This window comes from Polyodon spathula, chromosome 1 (genome assembly GCF_017654505.1).
Source record: "Polyodon spathula isolate WHYD16114869_AA chromosome 1, ASM1765450v1, whole genome shotgun sequence".
Taxonomy (NCBI): domain Eukaryota; kingdom Metazoa; phylum Chordata; class Actinopteri; order Acipenseriformes; family Polyodontidae; genus Polyodon; species Polyodon spathula.
In genome coordinates this window covers 71253974-71275926 of record NC_054534.1, presented here as the reverse complement: position 1 = coordinate 71275926, position 21953 = coordinate 71253974, and the positions used below count along the sequence as shown (strand labels likewise).

The window sequence follows — 21953 nt, the reverse complement described above, 5'->3', positions numbered from 1 at the left end:
TTGGTGGAGTGGGTTTTTAGGTGAATGAGAGAAAAATTCTTGAAGAATCAGAACTTTCAAACTATAGTGTGGTTTAAATGAAAGTCTGGTATTGGCTTTTGTATTTTTAAAAATACTGTCATTATTTTTATGGTCTGAGAGACCAGCTCAATGTTTCAATGCATTATTTTGGAACCAAAAATGAATGCATTAACGGTTTTCAATGAATATATATATATATATATATATATATATATATATATATATATATATATATATATATATATATATATATTATACACACACACACACACAGTTCGTTTTTCAAAGTTCGTTTTTCAAACAACACGAGAAGCTCTTCTCAGAACATTATTATATTATTATAATAATTATAATATTATTAATCTAATATTATTTTATAATAACAAACATATAAAACAGTGTGTTTCCTGTCAATAAATATGACTGTGAGGAAAGTGTGTATGATATGATCCCACAAGAAATCCTACTGTATGCCCAGTATGGTAACAACATGGCTTAATTTAACCCATGATAAAGACATTAGTTTTAAATTCTATAGACATGGTTGTGGCTGATGACTGTAAGGATATAGTCGGATATAGTCAAGCCTTTTAATACCAGTTTTGCAACTTCAGACCCACATGCAGTGCTTGCTTTACAAATTGAGCGACACTTTGCTCAAGCAGAGCTTGTGATTAAAAGTTCTATAGCTGCTTTATACATTAATTGTGATTATAATGATCAAAAATTTGTATTATCTAAATCAACTTGTATTATTGCTGATAGGATCATTTCCTGGCCTGTAAATACCTTTTGAAAGTAGTGTACTTCTGTTTTCCTTTGTTCTGTATTGGTCTTATAATTAATATTATTACTGTCATCAGTATTACAGATATTACTATAAAACAGAGGGTAATTCAATTATACAAATGCACCTGGTAAAGGCAGGGCTGTATGGTGTGCAATGTGGGTCATACAGTCAGCAAAGTATGTGTTTGCATCCTGACTGTGCAAAGTCTCCAGTTTGCGATGTGGATTCGACAGTTAGCATTGCATTTTCTCTAGCATTCCCATGGGATAAGCAGGCAAACTCGTCCAGGAATGTTTCTCCTTATCATGCTACTGCGGACCGGATTGACAAGGCACCCACTGAGCTCAAGTGGACGTCCACAGGGCTGGATTTTGTCCTTCTGAGGCCAGTAGCGTGCCAAAATTCAGTCAAGAGCTCTTGGGTGTGAATAGGCAATTGTCTTGATCGTGGGATCAGAGGATGTCTGCTGACCTTGACTTCTGCTGAGCTACGGTATCCTTATAGCAGCTTTCAAAAAGTACTCAATAACAAAAAAAAAAAAAAAAAAAAACATTTTATACTTTATGTAGTGTTAGTATTAAACATAGTTATTATAATTTTTGATATTTGGTACAGTACTGTAGTTTTTTTTTTTTTTTAAGCTGCAAAAAAACCATGGGTTAGGGCTAGAGAGCTTTACTTTAAATTGTCGTTAGACCTTTTTTTTCAGAAAAGAAAAAATGTATCAGAAATAAACAGATTAGACATTTAATTTAGGTCACATTTTCATCTGCCTCTAGGACTAACTTGAAGGTGATTTGCATTTGGTGATAAGTCAGTTTCCATCAGCAGCAGATCAAGATCAAACAGATTTGAATTGGGACTGAGTCAATCCCGTTTATGATTGCAGAACTCGATCTCTACAACTCACTCTGATGGTGAAGTACCTAACAAGCATCCAATATGAAAGATGCAAGAAACTGCTGAAAAAATATGCAGGCTACAGACTGTAAATATGCTTATGACAGGGTAGCATCACGGCCCTGGAGCCCGTTTCACAAAAGTCCTGCGATTGTGATGCTCTTGCTAGGAGGTTACAAGGACGCAGAGGTCAGCGTTGCATGCGTTTCATAAACTCCTTTGCAAGTGTCGTGGCTTGTGATCACTCTTTTGCGATCTGGAATTAGTGAACCTCGGAAATTCTGTAACCAATTTTGAGTATGTAGCCAGCTAAGCACACTCGCTACCTTGACACTTGTACTAGTCTTTATTAGGGGGCATGTCTGATAATCAACCTGCATTTAGCCTCATTATTTAAATTTGTGGGGCAGGTAATAACATAACGGTGGTTGCTGGAACAAAGCTTTGAGAGAGATGGATCAAAAAAGGGAAAGGAGCATCAATAAGACGAGGCTGGGCTCTGGTGGGAGAAAGCTCTGGTGGTAGCAAACGGCAATCAAAGAGAGTTGGTACACAGTGTGACCGAGCGGTCAAGGTTACTGGGCCATCCAGGGAAGAGGCTACTCCAGGTCATCTCAATATACCGGACATGTGGGACCAAAGCACACCTAGTGTGGGACCAGAAAAACAATTCCACACTGGTGCACACTTGGGGGCAGGTCCGGTGTATTGAAGGTGAGGATGTTGAAGGCGCTGGGCGGCTAGAATATCGACATTTCATTATAAAAGGGCAATTATTATATAAGGTGAACCCTGCAACAGGCACAGGACCGCCTGCAACAGAATTAATGATTCCCCAGCCTTATCGGTCTGAGGACACCTCGGAGTCGATAAAACTAGGAAATGCATATTGGCTCAATTTTAGTGGGTAGGACTTCATAATGATGTGTTGAAATATGTAGCCACATGCCCAGACTACCAGCGAGTAGCGCCAGGTTGAGTTTGCCGCGCTCCCTGCCAATTATTTCCACTCCCTTGAACGCATTGTGATGGACATTGTAGGCCCTTTTCTACCTTCTGATTCCGAGTATATGCCTATATTAGTGGTGGTAGATTACACCGTGTAACAAAATTTATTTATTTATTTTTTGGTCCTGGGTAGTAAGTGTTATTTCCTAATTGCTTATGTCTCAAAAGTATAGAAAATGGCTATTATTCCCCACAAACTTTGCTTTTGTGACAAGGACAGTGATATTTCAAACTGTCACTATTTCCAATGGGAAAACAGGCAAATGCGTGTCTTTTCGTTCACATAAAGTCAGAAAAAAACAACATATGAATCCAAATTAACATGTATTTATACTAAAGTAATACAAAAATGTCTACAAAAGATTTAGAAGTGAGTAGTTTTTCGAGATTTACGATTATACTGTAAATACAGTTAATTTGGATTCATATGTTGTTTTTTTCTGACTTTATGTGAACGAAAAGACACAAAAGCACCCGTTTTCTCATTGGAAATAGTGATATTTTGAAATATCACTGTCCTGGTCACAAAAGCAAAGTTTGTGGGAAATAATAGCCATTTTCTATACTTTTGAGGCATAAGCAATTAGAAAATAACACTTACTACCCAGGAACAAAAATTGTGTTACATTGTGTTATGCAACACGATACCTGGAAGTTCCATTGAGGTCTACTGTGCATCTGCAATAGCCAAAGAACTAGTACAGATTATAGCCAGAGTAAGGATCCCCAAAGAGATGTTGACTCATCATAGAACAAACTTGTTATCTCAAAGATTACAGCAAGTATACAAAATACTCAAAATAGTCCCATCCGAACCTCTGTTTATCATCCACAGACAGCCGGTTTGGTGGATCGATTCAATCAGACTTTAAAGCAGATGCTGAGGTGTTTTGTGATTCAAGAGCAAAAACATTGGGCAACTCTTTTTCCCAACCTCCTTTTTGCTCTGAGAGAGGTGCCGCAGAGTTCAACAGGGTTCTCCCACTTCGAGCTCTTGTATGGCTGACAGCCTCACGGCATCCTCGATCTGGTGAGAGAGGGGTGGGAGGAGCACAAAGGCTCATCCAAAAATGTAGTGAAGCATGTGCTCCGACTCCTACTTGTTTGTTTGTAAAGTGCTTGAAAGCGCTATTTCTGCCGCTGACCAGCCTTGACCATGATGCTACTGCACCACAACATTTAAAAACTATTTTTATGCTTACTCTTTATTTAACTACCTTCTTCATTATGTATACCATACATTTATCTCCTCTCTCCAGATAACAATGCATACAATAACTATAAAATCACTAAGCATTTGGAAATGGAATTACAGTTTATGGAACATTCTGGTATACTTCTGACCCATTTCCTGCATTTCTGCATTCAACTCTCACTAAAAAAATAATTATCAGTAATTCTTATTATCAAGATTCTAAGCCAAATGCATATTGTCAGTTTTCATTGAAGTCACAGTAACACTGAAATCAAATTTCAATTAGTTTAAAAGTAACAACCATTTTATTGAAAATATGTAATTTAGAGAACTTGCAACAGTATACACATTTAAAAAGTATGCATTGCAAATGAACTGCATTTGAAATCTGCATGTCCTATTCTGAGCACAGGCATTTAAAACACAAAAGCAAGGCGTCCTCAACATCAGGTTGCTGATTAAATCGAAAACGCTGATGACTTGCATCACCAGTTTGCTGTTCATATACTTGTATTGTATCTGGTTTTGCAGAAGGGTTGACAATGTGTTGGCAATATTGAAATCTGCTGCAACATATTTATTTTTCTTGTACAGTGGTGCAGCATCCTCCATTGCTTTCAACACATCCTTTTTTGACTGCAAGGATAATGCAATTTTTTTGCTGCTACATGGATGTCATTGATGCGTGAGCACTTCAACTAAAAATCTGTGTCCATTGCAACTCAAAATGCATCATAGGGTCAGTAGTACCAAAACAGCACTAAAATACAGTACAGAGGTGCTAATCTGGATGCAAATCAATATATTTGCCAATATCCTTTACACTCAGCTGTTCGAACTAGGACAATTCTTTTTAATTTCTTCCTAATTCATACAAACAGGATATTGACTTGGAGACAACAAGTCAAGTAAACCTACAAGCCCCGAAGGCATCAAGAATCATTTACATACATCTGTTTTTTAGTTTGTCAGGTGGAAAAAAGGGTGTGGGGGGTGGGGGTCATTTTTTTTTCTTTTACCCAAAGGAGACCCACTATCACAAAGTTTGGGAATACCTGCCATATACAGATTACAGTCTGATTTTGGAAGTGATTGAGTTTTATAGACTGGTTGCAGATAGAAATGTGGTATTATTCCATTATGAACTTAAATTAGTGTTTTTATGCTAATAGCAATTTACTTTTATTACCTGACCCTAAATAACGATACAAAAATATAACCTTAAGTAACTTACAACTGTAGTTTCAGTCTGTTAACTGCAATTTGTCAGAAAATGATTATGTATGAAAATACCCAAAACTAATTTACAAGCCTGCAGTTCTGAGTGGAGTTACCTATACAGATTGTCTAAGAGGTCATCATCTTTGAAACTCACTTCTACTCCCACATCCACTGTTTTTTTCTTCTTTCTTATAGGTAATGACCTGGTAATCATATATGAAGAGGAAGCAGAACAATGGGCTACATACTTGAAATATGTTTTCTTAGAGAAGATCAAGGTTCAGAACATGTGCTGTTATGACATTGGAATGGCTTCCATTAAGAATGAAGATTTTGTGAAATTCAGCCTCTACAAATGTAAACTGCTTATCTTGTCAAAGGGAATGCTGGATATGATGTGTCAGATCAGGAGATTCTTTTTGTCCAGGGTCCTGCAGCCTCCCCAAACAGTGGTGATCTTGCAGTGTGGGGTCAGTAGTTCAGGCAAGCTGTTTGAGTTGGTGCCCCTTGGGAGTGAGTGTCTTGAGATTTCCAGCGAGCAAGATCCAAAGGAATACTTGGCTACTGTCACTGGCATCATATATAAAGGTAATATTAAGCTTTTGCATTCAATTATTCACACTAATATATAATTAGACTACAGGACAATTAGGTTAAAATTGGACACTTTCTCTTGCACAGGAAGAAGCTGTTTAAGAAAGGAAAATGTAAAGCTATGGCCAAAAGTTTTGCATCAGATAGATTTTGAAATATTCTATTTCTCAATGTTTTGTCAGTATATGAAAAACTACAAAGCATTATGTAATTCAATATGTTAACGTAACATTATTCAGCAGGTTTCATTCAACTTTATATTAGTTAATTCTATAGGGTGATGTAAAACTTTTGGTCATAGCTGTATAGTTTATTCTCAATACTGGGACTCTAATGGAGTATTTTCTTTTATTTAGAGGGAGAGGTTAGGGTTATGATTACGATGCAGAAACATTTCATCTCACACTAGGTTTTGTTTTGTTTTTTAAATCTGACACAGGAAAACAAATAGTTTTTGTGTTATTGCTGTTGTTGTTGTTGTTGATGTTGTTGCAGTAATACTAATTTGCCTTACCAGTCTCTATAAGTCTGGTTATTCCTTTTGTGGAAGGTATTACAGTGTGCATGTCTACCAGTACTTTATTTTTATGCATTATTCAGTGTGACTTTTTGGTGCCACTGTGCACAGTATATTACTGTTAAGATAAGTTGAGTAGTGATTAATTTTAGCATGATTCAAATTTTTGACTCGATAATCTTTCAAATATATTGCCTAACAACATATTTGGTGGTTCCTGGCCATTTTAGCTTGATTAATGCTGTACCATTCACTTCGTCAAATGATAGGGACAACAAGAATAATTATTCAAATACAGTAACTGCAATACAATTTTTTCGAAATGTTAATATTTTCCAAAATATTTTGTGGGGCTTGACAGGGTGATTTTTATTAATATTTATTTCAAACCCCCCATCCCCTGGCATTATAAGAATAGGCTTAGAATTCAATTTGCAGACATTTTTTGTAATTATGTTATGATATACTCTTACCTTTCGGCTATTAAAATATACCAGTGTTGTGTTGCCAGATATAGAAATTTTGCTTCTTTAATGGAATGCTTTCACAGAAATCAACCAGCGTCTTTAAATGTAATTGCTCTGAAATGAAGCCTAATTTATAAACTCTAAATTGTTATAATGTCTTGCCTATATTCCTTGAAGAAAGCATTAACATTACCATAACGTACCCGAAAATAGAAGTTCAAATTGGAAAATGTTTATGGTGTTACACACACACATTTAGTTTAGTTTAGTTTAATAGTTCCTACTGTATATCAGCAATCTACCACACAGACTAAAATTATATCTAACCTGCAATCTTCCTCCAAAGCAGACCTGTATGATGTCGACTTTTACAATTAGTAGTATTTTGTGCAATCTTAAAAGACACAAAAATAGCCTTTATAAACCCATTGTTAATGTACTATGGAAAGTGCTGTAGCTTACAAACACCTAGGCTTTACAGACTAGGCAGAATGCTTTGTGTTAAAAGCAAAACATTTCAAACAAGACTTGTTTGAATAGTGAGTGGGAGATTTGCAGGAGGACAAAAGCTGTATGTGCTAAATATACAGTACATACATATAACTGGAGAGAACTGAATTGTTAGAATAGACTACCTACGTTTTCTTAAGAGAAAGTGCTGTGCTATTTTGCTTTGCTATATGGATAACAGTATATTTATTTTACTATACTGTATGTCCCAAATGTGTAACACAATGATGCCCACTTAAGACCACAGAAGTTTGTTGTAAACCCTCATAAAATCTAGGTAAATCGAAAATGTTATCATATTAGTCAATTTTTTCAAAAATAACAGTATCTACTACACCATATTCAATGTGGAATTCAAAAGTGGGCCATGGCTTAGCATACAGTACAACACGCCTCAGTGCTCCCTCAGATCAACAATAAAATAATCTTTGAGTATAAAAAGGTTTGGAAAATTTTTCATGAGAAAATGTGGACTGAGGCACCTGTTTTACGTTTTTCTTTTTAAGCTTTGTGGCAGGGTTGAAGCCCTTCCAATGTGTGTTTGTGTGGGGAATGTTGGGTTGGAAGAGAGGGGATTACATTTCTTTCTGTCAAAATACCTGGGAATGTGGCTGGAGATGACAATTAATGATTAAATGATTAATTAGGCTCCATCCACAGGTGCATAAAATAGGTGTTCACGAATGTTAGTTTAGAATTAGTATTAAGAATGAATTAATGATGGTGTTAGAGGTGAAGGTGTGTTCCATGCTGTTCTCTCTCGTCCTGTGTTTCCATTTGTAACTTTTTGTTTTGGTCCTTGTACCATTATTAAAGCTCCAGGACTTACACATACATGTAAGTCAAATGAAAGAGCACTTGCAGTACCATGCCATGCCTGCGTATGTCAAGGTTTGTCTATCTAGTCTATGTTTTTTTTTTTCATTCTGATCTCTTTGTATACATGCCTGTCAGGAGGTGAGTGGTGTGGATGACAAAGTGAATGTCCAAACAATCTTATAATTACCAAAACAGACTGTTTTTAATTAATAATAATCACTGAACGTTCTAATTTTTTTAAACCTTTTTGTTTGGGACTGAAAACCCTCTGTTTTACCCATATACCATTGCTGGTATAGAACGGCAGGTTTTCAGTCCCAAACAAAAAAGGTTTCACAAAATAATAACAGAGTACAGTAATCCACAGCTTTGGACCTGCTAGCCCTCTGCTACATAAATAAACAAACAAAAACACAGCGCTCCAGCTGCGCCCCCTTTGTACTGAGATTTGCAGCTCAGATTTATATACACACACACACACACACTGTATATATGATAAAAAAAACATTAAATTAGGCAAAAGAAAATCAGATGTCACTCTGCTCTAAATGACTGTTCTGTGAAAGATTGAAAGCATCTGTTCTGCTTCTGAAACTAATCTGAATTTTTGATGTAGAGTCTACACTGCAACCAGATACATTTCTCTGCCTGGCTGTAGATACTTGAGATATTCTATGTAGTGCTTAGGTGCCTTCCTTACAATGCCACAGTTACACTACCATAACAATAACCAAGTTCACAAAATGCAACTAAAGTGTAGAAATGCAATACTAACTGAATAACAACAGCAAAGTTATTTGGAAATGTGACTGGTCTCTGTGGTATAAAGATTAGAAGACAATGACTAGGTTCTGAGTTTTTACACTTCAACATGTCCTAAAGTATTTTGCTTATCTGTGAGCTGGGCTGACAGATGCAGTTCCTCAGAGTGAATGATTTTGACTTTGATTTAAGTTAATAAAAACTGCATAACACGACAGAACATTCAAGATTCTTTATACCAGAATATATATATATATATATATATATATATATATATATATATATATATATATATATATATATATATATATATATTATTAATAAATAGTTTTCTTTTTATATTAAATCAATTAATTCAGGGATTATTTTATCTGGTGGATCTTTACTGTCATTTTCAACAGACTATGGTTCTAAAGCTTATTTAACGCCTCTTTGCAACTGTCTTTTTAAATAGAACCTTGAGGACGGTCTTTGTTGTTTCCTTCCGTCACCTATGTTGATATATACTGTATATGTGTGTTGTGTTTCAAACAAAAAATGTTAGAAAGCAACTATGCTAATTCTCCAAATAACCGTGACCTATAAAATAATTTCACCCCATTTTGATCAATGGGGTCTATTTAATTATTCAAAACAGTGGCTGATCTAAAAGAATGCCACAGCAGTTCTGATCATTGAAGCTATTATTGTTATTTAATTATAGGTTTTTTTTGGTAGTTTTTTTTTTTTTTTTAACTATTAACTAATCTAAACACTTGGTAGAGAGGAAAAACCTTGTCTTTGTGGGAGGAAATCTCTGGTGGTCCTGGGGGAGAGATGGCCCCCACTCCAGGCATGCTAGCAATACTTTGTTATTGGAATAATATCGAGGAGAGAAGAGCGAATGTAGATTCCACCTCTGAGGAAGGACTGGTTGATTTTAAGGATGACTGATGATGTTGCTGTACCTACTGTATACAGAATGAATGGGAGAATGTGATAGGGGAGGAAGGACAGTTTAAAATGATCTGAAGACAGAAGATTGTAAATGTATATTTTAGTTGAAAATCAGTTCTCTGGATGGAGGGATGGGTAGAGGGAAAGGTTTGTACAGAGGGAGCCAGACATCTGAATTGTGCGATCTGTAAACTAGAAAGAGCATCACCAGTGTTATTAGAGATACCTGGAAGTTGTAGAGCATTCAAAATAAATTATTGATAACTGAAATCCAGACTAGCCAGTGAAGAAGTTGTATAATTAAAGAGGAAGAGGAACAGCCTTTATTAATAATATGAACAGTTGATTGATTATCACAAGAGATTAAGATTATTATTTAATTTTTTCTGCGAAAATGGGGCCCCAAAGATAGGCTATGATGACAATAGGGAATACTTCAAATAATGCTGTGGATTTAAGCTGAGGAGGAAGATTTTAGATTTCTGGAGGTCAGACATCTGCGAAGCTAACAACAGAGACTTAAATTCTAGGAGTTCTTCAGCTGGACGGACTGTCATTTAGATGAAAGAGGGCAGACGTAATGTGAATGAGCATCGCCACAGAAACTGCACAGATGTAAAAAAAAAAAAAAAAAAAAATGGCATTCTTTGGAAATGCAGAATAAGGATTTGAAATTATTGCACAGCTGACTGTCGCCGGAATATCTGATGGGTCTTCCATGAGAATCTTTGCTTGTTGAAAAATCAGGTGGAGCTGAAGAATGAATAGGAGAAAATGCAGATTCACAATTCGTAATAATAATAATAAATAAAATAAAAATGTTGTCAAGAGCAGGGGAAGATAATTTGAGGTTGCCCAAAAGCAGTCTCCTCATCACAGGTAGAAAGGGCTGTGGAAGCACAAAGCACAAGCATTAGCATAGAGACTGCTGAAGAATCTATTAAATATCATGATCGGGCTGAGACCAGTAATCAGTGTATTGTCAAATGCTAACCGAGAAGCTGATTTGGCTGAAAAAGCTTTATGATACTCATAAAAGTGTTACCGCCATATAATATGATATGAGTTAAATAATATGAGTCCAGTTCTTGTCATTGTTGAGATTGACAAAAACAGAAAAAAAACAAGCACAATTCTCCGAGTATTTTTATTTATTTATTTTTATTTTTTTTTTTTTTACACACAGCCAAGGGTACCGAAATTTTAGAGTAACAGACAGATCTCCACAGTCAACTACCCTGTGATCCTGAAATTCAGCTCAGCTGCATTAAACTGTGCCCAACTGGAGGACAACATTGTCCTGCCTTATCTCCACAAGGTTCCAATAAGGACCTACACATACAATAAGGATCTCTTGTCTAACTTAATATTGTCTGCTAAGCCTTTTTGATTCAGTAAACATGAGCCACCTTATTTTGAGCATTTTGTGTAATAAAAACAAAATGAAAGTTACTGACAGGTGGTGCAGTATAGTTAGTAAACTGTATAGTTAGTGCTCCAAGAAGGAGCTTGGTGTTTGTTTGTTGAATTTTTGTCTGTGTTGTTAAAAGTGCGTGTAAGCGCAAAAAAAAAAAAAAAATCAATTTCTGTGTCCTGGGTCTATTTTAAAGGGGCAACGAACCGTGAGAGCGAGAATCCTTCACATAAATCCAGCACACAGAAATGGATTTTTTTTTTTTTTTTGCGCTTACGCACTAACTTAATAACACAAACAAAAATTAAACAAAACAAACAAACACCTAGCTCCTTCTTGGAGCACTAACTATACAGTCAGAATTCCCCTAACTAACACCCCGTACAGCTAAGCTGTTTACAGGTACCCCAAATCACAAAAACCATACAGTTTAACTCAATACCTCAGTCTGACTGCTTGGAACCAAAACACACTTTCTGTTCCTTCCCTCAGCAGCCCCAAACTGACTGGCTGCATTCCTTAAATACCCTGCACCTGGCTCTAATTTGCAATTACCACCAGGTGCAGGGGATTAACTAAATCATTAAACAATAAAATCAATTAGAACCATTAGCCCATTCACCCAAATGTGCATTCTCACATGTTTTCCGCAGGCAATGATTTAACCCCCTCCCTGCTATCTTGCTATCTTATATATATATATATATATATATATATATATATATATATATATATATATATATATATATATATATATATATATATATATATATATATATGGGGCATTTTGCTAATGCATATTTATGTTGCCAACAACCAAGATTTCTCTTTTACCTCTTACTTGATTACCATATTACAAATAACATTTTTTTTTTGTCTTTGAAAAGTATATTAAAAAAAAAAAAAAACATGTTTCAAATGTTGTTTTCAAGCAACATGCCACAGCAGGTGTTTCAGGATTAAGGTCTTTAGAGGCTAACATGGGTAAATGATTGGATTTCGACTATACCTGACTAACTAAAAACTAAATAGCATGACTGCGACTTCGAAATAGCATGACTGCCGTTAAGCCCTAAGGACATGGATGAAGGTGAATTTTGAACAAATTGAGATAAATGTTAACCAATACCTCATTTGCATAGAGTTATCTGCAGTTCTGAAACATGTTAATCATAAACCTGAATGAAAACACAATGCTGTTGACAGCTAGGTGTTCATGAAGTCAAGTTAAGATAAAATCTCATTTAACAACAGCCTTTTATTCATGTGTCCATCATGATTGCAGAGATTCTTAATATAATGTCACTGCTTTACACAATCTGCTGCAGATTTGTCTTTTTTATGCAGCAACAGCATATCCATTCTTCATTACATGTAATAATACTGTCTGTTTAAGAAAGTCACCAAACCACGGAAGACCAAACCTGCTGTCAGCTTACAGCACACCCCATTTTTTTTTTTGTTTAACTATTACTTTAGTGTGACCGAGAGAAAAAAAAGCGTCACATGTAAATGAACTAGCACATGTAAATCAGGTGATAACAGCAGAGTCACTGTGCATTTTCATATCTACGCAAAGCAGAACAAACAGTTATGCAATCGGCTACCTAAAAATATATGGACCCTTGTAAAAGGGATGTGGTTATCCATCAATGGTATAACACACAGGTGAGAATACACAAATAAAAGTGTAAGTGAAAATAAATACAAAAAGGCAAAACAAAGCACAGTGGGGAAAAACAGCTACAAAACAAACGTTTGCCAACAATCAGCTGTGCGCTGCTCCACTGTAAGGGAGGTTCCAGGAACCTACACTGACACACTCTTTGTATAATTCATTGGATTTGAAATCCTCTAAACTAAACCCCAGTCTTTTAAATGAAAGAGCAAATCTGGTATACAAACGGTGACCACCGAATTGCTCACAATACAATGCCGTCTCCAGCCCACAACCATCAGGCTCTGGCTCATTAGCCTTGAGGGTGTGTCAGCACCTTTCTTTATAGCAAGACGCCTCACTTGGATATGCCTACAAGCCAATCAAAGGAAACACAGCCGTCCAATCCTCATCTGTGATTCTCTGTAAACAAACTCAGCTGGCAGCGAGAATCAGGCAGAATGTCAGGCTCTAACTATTTACACAAACAGTGAAAGAAAACAAAATACAAATCATACTATATTCATGTGTGTTCAAATAAGTCTCAGTCTTATTTCTCTTATAATGTAAGAATAGCCTATACCTAGTACTGTAGTCGGCTTTCCCTAATAAAACAAAATAAAAAATCTACAGCCAGAAGAACAACCATTTTTCAGGATTTTTTTAAAGTATTATCTTTGGTTAAATAGTTAAGAAATACAAAATAAACTAAAACTCAATGATAAAAGTTTCAACTACAAGTTTTTTTCAATGTCTTAATTTCATGGGGCTCCTGGAATCGAGTGCTTGTGGGACTTGAGCGACAGAGTGTTCATGACAAAGTCGAACAGACAGGACAGGTTCCCTACTGCTTGAAGATCCGCTAGCTGCTTGAGCGGTTGTGAAGAGTAGGGGATGACATTAATAGAGGTGGAGGACCCATCCCAGCAGCTTGCCTGGTGGAAGGGAGACCCGGCTACCCCGAAAGGTACCTGGACCTGGAAAAGAAAAAGGTCAAGACAGGTGCCATCCATAGAACCGACCTCCATCAGACGTGAGCCCCGAAGTGAGGGCCGGGCACCTGCTGGATTCCCGCGGGACCTGGAGGAAAAGGGGAAGAGGGTTAGGATGAGAAAAAGACGTATAGATTAGAGCCTCGCTGAGGCTAAAGCACACAAGCTGTGAAAGAATAGGTGTGGCCGGGGGTCCCCTCTGACCATACGATGAACCTGGTCGGCGAAGCCAGGCCCGGTCGGGGGAGTGAGACTCACTACCCCCCAGAGGGAGCCCTGTGCGGACAATGCAGCTAAGGAAGAAGAAGCAGATGAGGAGGGAGGAGGAGGGCAAATGTAAAACGAAAGACAAGAGCAGGAAGCAGTGCACAGCTTAAATAGAGTAGAGAGAGCGATAGACAGATGGGATAGCCATTAGAAGCAGCTCAGATGATAGAGAGCAGACTGAGTCATCCCACAGTGAATGCCTTCTAAGGCACCCTGAACTATGCCAAAATGCTACATTTAAAAAAAAACAATAATAATAATAATAATAATAATAATAATAATAATAATAATAAACACAGCTTTGAAGTTGTGGACTGTAACATTGTCCCCTATTGCTATTTAAAAAATAATAATAATTATTGCACCGCTGGGTTTTTATTGTTTTTTATGTGCCTTGTACAAAAATCCACCACTCTAGATATGGCACAGAGACTATGCCAGCATTGTATTTTACTATATTTGACACCTCTGCTTCCCTCTGTAACGTGAGGTTTACTTGTGTGTGTAGGTGCACAGGCTGCTTCAAACTTCAATGCAAGAACAGCTGGGCTGGAATTCAAAATAGAAAAAAAGCATTCTGTTGGGGCTCTTCCTGTCAAATCGCCAATCCTAGTTATTCCAACAAGAATTCCATGTGAGGTGAGTTATATGAAATAATAGTCATACTTCATATCTTAAGCCTGTGCTTTTGTTTTAAAGTTTTGTTTTATAACTTCTCATGAGGCAGCTTTATAGATGAACACATCATTGCTTATGGATTGCAATGAAATCTTACAGCCAGTAACCAGAACAGATTTTCCTTTTTTTCAAATTGAATGACAGAGGCATATCGGATAAGCAGCCATCACAAGTGTAGTGCTTTTTATGACAATTGTGTTCAGTTTTCAGTGTATTGGCACATCACATAATATCAGAAGGCTTTGTACAATATGTTATGGTAACCACTTAGCAAGAATAAAAGTCAGAAAGTAAATGAAAGAACAGTGATGTATTCACACAGTACTTTTTTTCTGATGTGTTTTGTTACAAAAGATGCTAGCAACATTTTAGCATTTTGCCATAAAGCATATTTTTGCATATTATCAACACAATCATGAGTAATAACTTATTACAGTGTAGTTAGAGACACAATGTTGCTTTAAAATATATCATTAATCTAAGGACAATTTCTGTTTTCTCTGAATCTGTACAGGGCACACACATATATGCTCTATGTATCATCCAGAGTTCTTTGTGAAGTTGACTATGTCTGGATAACATTGTAGACTTACAACACTAAAGTTGTTCATATGATGTTACCTGTAGGAACAAATCCTCCAAAAATCATTGCAATACAACCATCGACCTTTTAAAATCTCTAAATAAAAACCTTAGATAGAAGTCTGCTGTAGCTTTGCTCACAACATTAAAAGTTACCAATGGGCTGTTTGGATGACAGAGGTGTTTGTAAAATCAAACTTTGGATGATAAAGGTTCACTATAAATATAAAACATCAGGTTGTAAAACACAGAAAGAATATCACAAAATATGCCTTTTGTTTCGTTATCTTTTGAAGGCTTCTAGCCAGTATGGTCAGTGGGGTCTATTCGATTATCTAAAACAGTGCTGTGTCTAAATATATCACTAAAGCTTCTGTATTGTATGGTATTGATTTCAATAACAACTAGAAAAGAAAGTTGATGCACTTGTTTATAATTTAAAAACAAGTGTTAAAGCATTTAAGAGCCACAGTAGTGGCGTACATAAGTTGATCTTTTCCCCTTTAACTGATAGTAACATTGGAGCACTTCTGCTGTTACAATTATGATAGCTGTTTTACAAAACAGTCCAAGGCCTAATATAGTTGGTGTTATACAAGAAGCATCTCTCAATTAAAAAAAAAAAACTGAAGACTGCCATAGGTCTCTTAAGGGGAAGTAATTGACACACAGAGTCTTTACTATGGGTATTTGTTGAATGTGATTTAAATCTCATTATAATGCATTGTAATGTCAGCATATTAGAGAGTTCTAAGAATTCAACTAAAAACAAAGCATCATCTAGTTGTTATACAGAATAGCTGTCACAAAGACGGCCGGAGTGGGTGGCGTCAGACCAGAAACAGGAAAATAAACAGAGAGAGAGGTTTAGTTTGGTGGAGCTGAACAAATGCTTTCATTCAGCATTTAATAAATAAACAGAACAGAAAATAAATGGTGGTCACAAACAGAAACACAAGGACACGGCACATTCGCAAAAATAAACAGACAAACAAAATTGACTAAACAAAAGACGGTGAGTAGATATTTTACGATTATTATTATTATTATTCTCTTTACCTCCTTCTCCAATCCCGTTCTCCACTCACCGAACACACAGCCCCGAGTGGGTGAAAACATGTTGCTTTTATGCAGCTGTACCAAAACTCGATTGCTAATCAATCATTCAATTGGAGTCGCGGTACAACTGCACCTGAATTAATAAAGTGCAATTCCCCGTGCTCACATATTACTTTTTACTTGCACGTAGTGCTGTGCAATCCTCGTGCCTAAATACAAATATACATTTTAAACACTCGTTTTACACAGACTCGTTTATATCCCGTGTACCAATGACTGTACACCAACATTTAACACACCACACGCAACATATAACAGATAATATACACAGGGGCGGGCACTTTGTCACAATAGCCCATACTCTTCTTCAATCCGGCAACAGCTGTGAAATGAGCTCCTTATTAGTCCTCTATGTAAAACAGCCAGCTTGTCCATTCTTGACTAAAAGTGACTTGTTACAGCTTTTATTTATTACAGACCCCAAAAGTACATTGTTTATTTATTTATTATTAGTAGCATTATTTAAATACTTGTTTTATATTATTTACTTTTCTAGAAACCTGAAGACATTTTCCTTCTGCTGCAAGATGCGTTAAACCCAAAAGACATTGAAATTGAGTTCCAGGCAAACAACCAGAAAGTAAGGGTGAAGCCCACACCTTGGAATGAGAAAACACTCTGTGTGAAAGCATTAGGTAAGATTTGCATTCTTACTGCAGCTGACAGGAGTGTTGACTGCAGTATGCTGAACCACTTTCTTAATAGCAACAAATGGTTTCACTTCCCCCTAGGTGTTTCCTGCAGTACACAGCCCACGCATCTTATACATCCTCGGCCTCACACTGGTATTGGGAGTATTAGATTTATGAGAAAAGGGATTTATTGTTTTGTTTTTATCCCAATGGAATACACCAGAATCTAAAATGTCAGTAATCAGTCACCAATATGCATATTTTTTAAATAATTCATACAGACATCTAGACTTTCCCATTAAGAAAGAACTACTATGCTTTACAATCAACCAAATGGAAGCACTGTTGTTATTATTTTATTTTAAGTTGACGAATAAACGCAGTGTGCAAAACACAAAACTTTTATTATACAATAATGAATGTAATTATTTATTTTATGACAGCAAAACTTTTTAATGGAGCACAGACAAGTTTTGATCGTTCCCTATAGTCAGGCATAAGACAACCTATTTGTTTTGTTTTAAAGAACTACAATGCCCACAAAATTATAGTGCAGACATTGTACAGTCTAGGTCATAGCCCCCAAAAAACATCAGTGTATATAAATTAAAATCACAACATCCATTTAAATTAATAAGAGATTTAAAAGGCATATTGCAGCTACATAAAAGATTATAGGCTTTATAAGAACATGAAAACAAGAACATGTATTCTATTTACTCTGTTCCGTTACTATTCATGCTGTACATGCCTCTAATGTCTCTGAACCCTATGTGCAAGACTTTGTATTTGTTCACATTAAATTTAATCTGCCATGTGTCGGCCCAAGCTTGAATCTTGTCTAAATCTTTTTGTATTATTAAAGTTGCTGATTGAGAGTTGGGTACCTGTGACAGTGTGCAGCCTGTCTTTGTGTGTTTTCGTGGTGTTTAGAGTGGATGTGAGTCCGCTTTGTGGATCTGAGTGAATGAGTTTGTGTGAGGAATGTGTGAAAGGTGCTGCAGCTGATGAGGTGCGAATTGCCCAATTAGCTGCAGCACCTGTATAAAAGGGAGTAGTTGTTGAGTGTTTGTGAGAATGAGAGGACCTGTTTGGTAGTGTTGAGTGAGAGTGAGAGTGAGAGTGAGAGTTAGAGTTAGAGTGAGAGTGAGAGTGAGAGTGAGCAGTGTGAGTAAGCAGTGTTTTTGCTAGTTGTTTAGACTGTTTTGTGTCTTTATTTGGCCACTGTGCCCTTTTGTTTTGTTTGGTAATTGTTATTTAATTAAAAGTATTTAATTTGCTGCACTACCCTGCCACAGTACCCCTCCCAGTATTGTGTTGTCTGCAAATGTGCATAATTTACTGATTATGTCATTTGTATAGATTAAGAATAACAATGGTCCTAATACTGATTATTGGAATATCCCAAGTTACATTACTCCAGTTTGATGCCTGGCATCTAATTATAACTCCCTGCTTCCTATCTTGTAACCAGTTATGAATCCATACTGCTACTTTACCATTTACTCCTACTGATTTAATTTTTAGATATAGCCTTTCATGCTGTACTTTGTCAAATGTTTTTTTTTTTTTTTTTTTTTAATCTAAGTAGATTATATCATACACACTATCCTTGTCCACTCTAGTAGTCACCTCCTGAAAGAAATCTAGTAAATTAGTTAAACAAGATCTAACCTTCTTAAAGACATGTTGGCTGTCACGTGTAATATTGTTACTATATAAATATTCCACCATTTTTGGCCCTTCTTATAGTTTCCATGATTTTATATATGATTGAGGTCTGTATTTCCCCAGATCAAATTTATCTCCCTTTTTAAATATAGGAACAACCATTTGTTCAATCCAGTGGGATGGCTCCTTTATTTATAGGAGCCATCCTATTATTACATATTGAATATATAACATATTAGTTTAAAAAGCTGTTCTCTAGATTCCGTAAGGACTCCTGGACAGATTCCATCAAGCCATGAGAATTTATTTATTTATTTGAAGTGCTGCGACCACCCTTAGTACTTCATTCTCTTTTATAACTCTGGTAATAATGTTCGTGTACATTAAGTTATTTCATACATTAGTTTGTGGTTGAAGCAGATGACATGGTGTGAAAAGGTAGTATCACTGGCAAGGCTGTTTATGTGAAGGAGGGAGACTCAGACATAGAGATCTGTTAATAAACCAAAATAAAAAGGTTAAACCAAACAAATCAACAATATAAACAAAAGAAAAGTGACACCCAAGCAATGTTATCACAGTGTAATAGCCCAGCCTGCTACTCCCAGCTCAAAGGATCTGTCCTCCTATTATAACTGTATTTCTACATCACAAGACCACACTATTTTAAGGTGACCAGATTCCCTGAGGTACAATACCGCGGGGGGGCGGGGGCGGGGGTGAAGCAATATGATGATGTTACAGGACACTACTCAATAGCTGACATCTCTAGATACAATATACTAACTATTTATTGCTACTCAGACAAATAGGCTACATCACCAAGTTACTGTAGTAGAAGGCACTACTCAGACAGACAGACAAATCACCAAGTAACTCACACAGTAGTAGAAGGCGCTACTACTCACAAACACATCACTGACCAGAGTAGATGGCGCTACAGTGTCATCATCATCAGCCATGCATGCTGCAGAATGTTATAAAGTAGATGACACTACTGACCGCTGCGCTATCTTATCATTTAAAAAAAAAAAAACTGGAAGAAAATACATTTTCTTACAGTTAGTTGGAAGTGCTGGGCTGCTCCTCATGGAGTGTTGTCGAGACCTCCTGTGTCTGTGGCTTATTGTATTTTGCACTTGAAGCAATCTTTCGCAGGGTGTGTTTGCCATTTTGTAGCTTGTCATAGAAATCACTGCATTCCATTCCAAAATTGCCTAGAACAAACAACATTGCCTTCATGGTAGTCACACTGAGATGGGCTTTATCCGGGGACCACACAGCGTTCATCATGCTCAACTGGAGCTGATGTTCCTGGCAGACATAAAACAAACTCCACGGCTTTGGCAAGAGCTTCGTGACTAACACTATTTCTGTCCAACTCCTGGAAAACTTCTCTCCCCCTGTCAGAGAAGGTTGTCTTCTCTTTGTTCCAGTTGGGAATGCGGTGGTTGATCACTTCTTTTGCCTCTGTCCATTCGTCAAAAAGGGTGTTTTCGTCAATTTGTCTGACAGTGGGGATTCTTGAATGGAAGTGGGAAAGGCTCCCCTGAATCTCACTCCACAGTGGGATGTTCCCAGCTTCTCCATGCCCGCAAATGAAGTGGCCCAAAGATCCAGGTAGTCAAGAGTCTACCTGGATCATTGGGCCACTTCCCAGCGACAGCGAGTGGAAGAGACAGCGAGTGGGAGAAGTACAGGTGTGGAAAAGTACAGAGCAGTTTAGAAGCAGTAAGGAGTAATTCTTTAATTGCTTTAATCAGAAAACACAGGACATTGGGGAAACACAGCAGCAGCTCAAAGTCAAACAGCCGCGTGTGTTTTTCTGATAACAAACAAACTGAAACTCGGAGCAGCTGATTCAAATTCAGCGCCGTTCTGAGACACGGGCGAGGGGAGGAGCCAACAGCACAGCAGAACAACGCAGTTAAACGAGGCAGTCTTCCCAGCGACAGCGAATGGAAGCGACAGGGAGTGGGAGAAGTACAGGCGTGGAAAAGTACAGAGCAGTTTAGAAGCAGTTTGAAAGCAGATTGACGGCTGCAGAAGAAACTAAACTTCAAAAAAACCTCAACATGGTCTTCAAGCCAGTAATCTGTGACACCTGCTTGATGTGGGAAATCCGAGAAAACCCAGCAGAGCTAAACCAAGTGTGCGTAAACTGCAGCGCGATCCAGGACTTGCATAAACTAGTAAGTATGCTAGAAATGAAGCTGGAAGAAGTGAGACAGCAACAGGATCTTGAGGAGCTGGCACATCCACAATTCATGGAAGTCTGCATCACCCCTAACAGACTGAAAGCCACCAGGGAGATAGAAGGTCAGAACACAAACCCATCAAACACAACCACCAGAAATCAAAACAACCAACAAATTTGAGTCACTTCAGAATTTTGATGAGCAGAACCAACAGCAAGAGAATGAAAGGAACAACATCCAGGACCCTATTGACAGTGGTGACCAGACAGCAAAAAGAAGGGAGGTCATGATTGTTGGGGATTCCATATTGAGAAACACAGCAAGTTCAATTCGTAGTTTGGACCCCCTTACCCCGCCTCTGTCAAGCACATCACTGAGAACGTGGACAGGCTCCTAGAACGAACAGGAGACGACCCGGTAGTAGTCGTCCACGTCGGTACAAACAACATTGGAAGAGACAGACCAAAATCCCTGCAAAACAAATTCAGAGAGCTAGGAAAGAAATTAAAAGACAAGACCAAAACTGTGGTATTTTCTGGTGCACTACCGGCACCTTGCAAAGGACCATATGGACAGCTGGAAATAATTAATCTAAACGCATGGCTGAAGACGTGGTGCACACGGGAAGGCTTCACCTATCTTGATCATTGGACCACATTCTACAACGAGGACTATCTGTATAGACAGGACGGACTGCACTTAAATAAAAAGGGAACCAATCTACTTGGAGAAAAGATCCTCGAGCAGGTTCAGAAGCATTTAAACTAGAAAGGAAGGCGGGAGAAATCAACAAAAAAACAGAAGGGAGGCCGCATCAAAACAAGAACAACAACTCAGGTAAGACAACCATTAAATGTATTTATCTAAATGCTGGAAGTATCAGAAACAAAATTCTAGAACTTGAAGCTACTGCACTAACAAGTAACTATGATGTGATAGGTGTTACAGAAACTTGGTTATCTGAGAGTGATGGGGACGAATATAATATTTGTGGGTATACACT

General features: G+C 37.2%; 1 protein-coding gene across 1 annotated transcript in view; it reads left to right on the top strand.

Annotated features, from left to right (window-relative positions):
- The first annotated feature begins 561 nt into the window (after positions 1–561).
- Positions 562–21953, top strand: part of LOC121323694 (B-cell scaffold protein with ankyrin repeats-like) — a 36995-nt gene continuing 15603 nt past the window's right edge. Inside the window, exons 1-4 of the mRNA XM_041264930.1 lie at positions 562–580; positions 5331–5723; positions 14579–14709; positions 16946–17084. Of these exons, the coding sequence (XP_041120864.1) occupies positions 562–580; positions 5331–5723; positions 14579–14709; positions 16946–17084 (682 nt within the window). The remainder of the gene's footprint in view (positions 581–5330; positions 5724–14578; positions 14710–16945; positions 17085–21953) is intronic.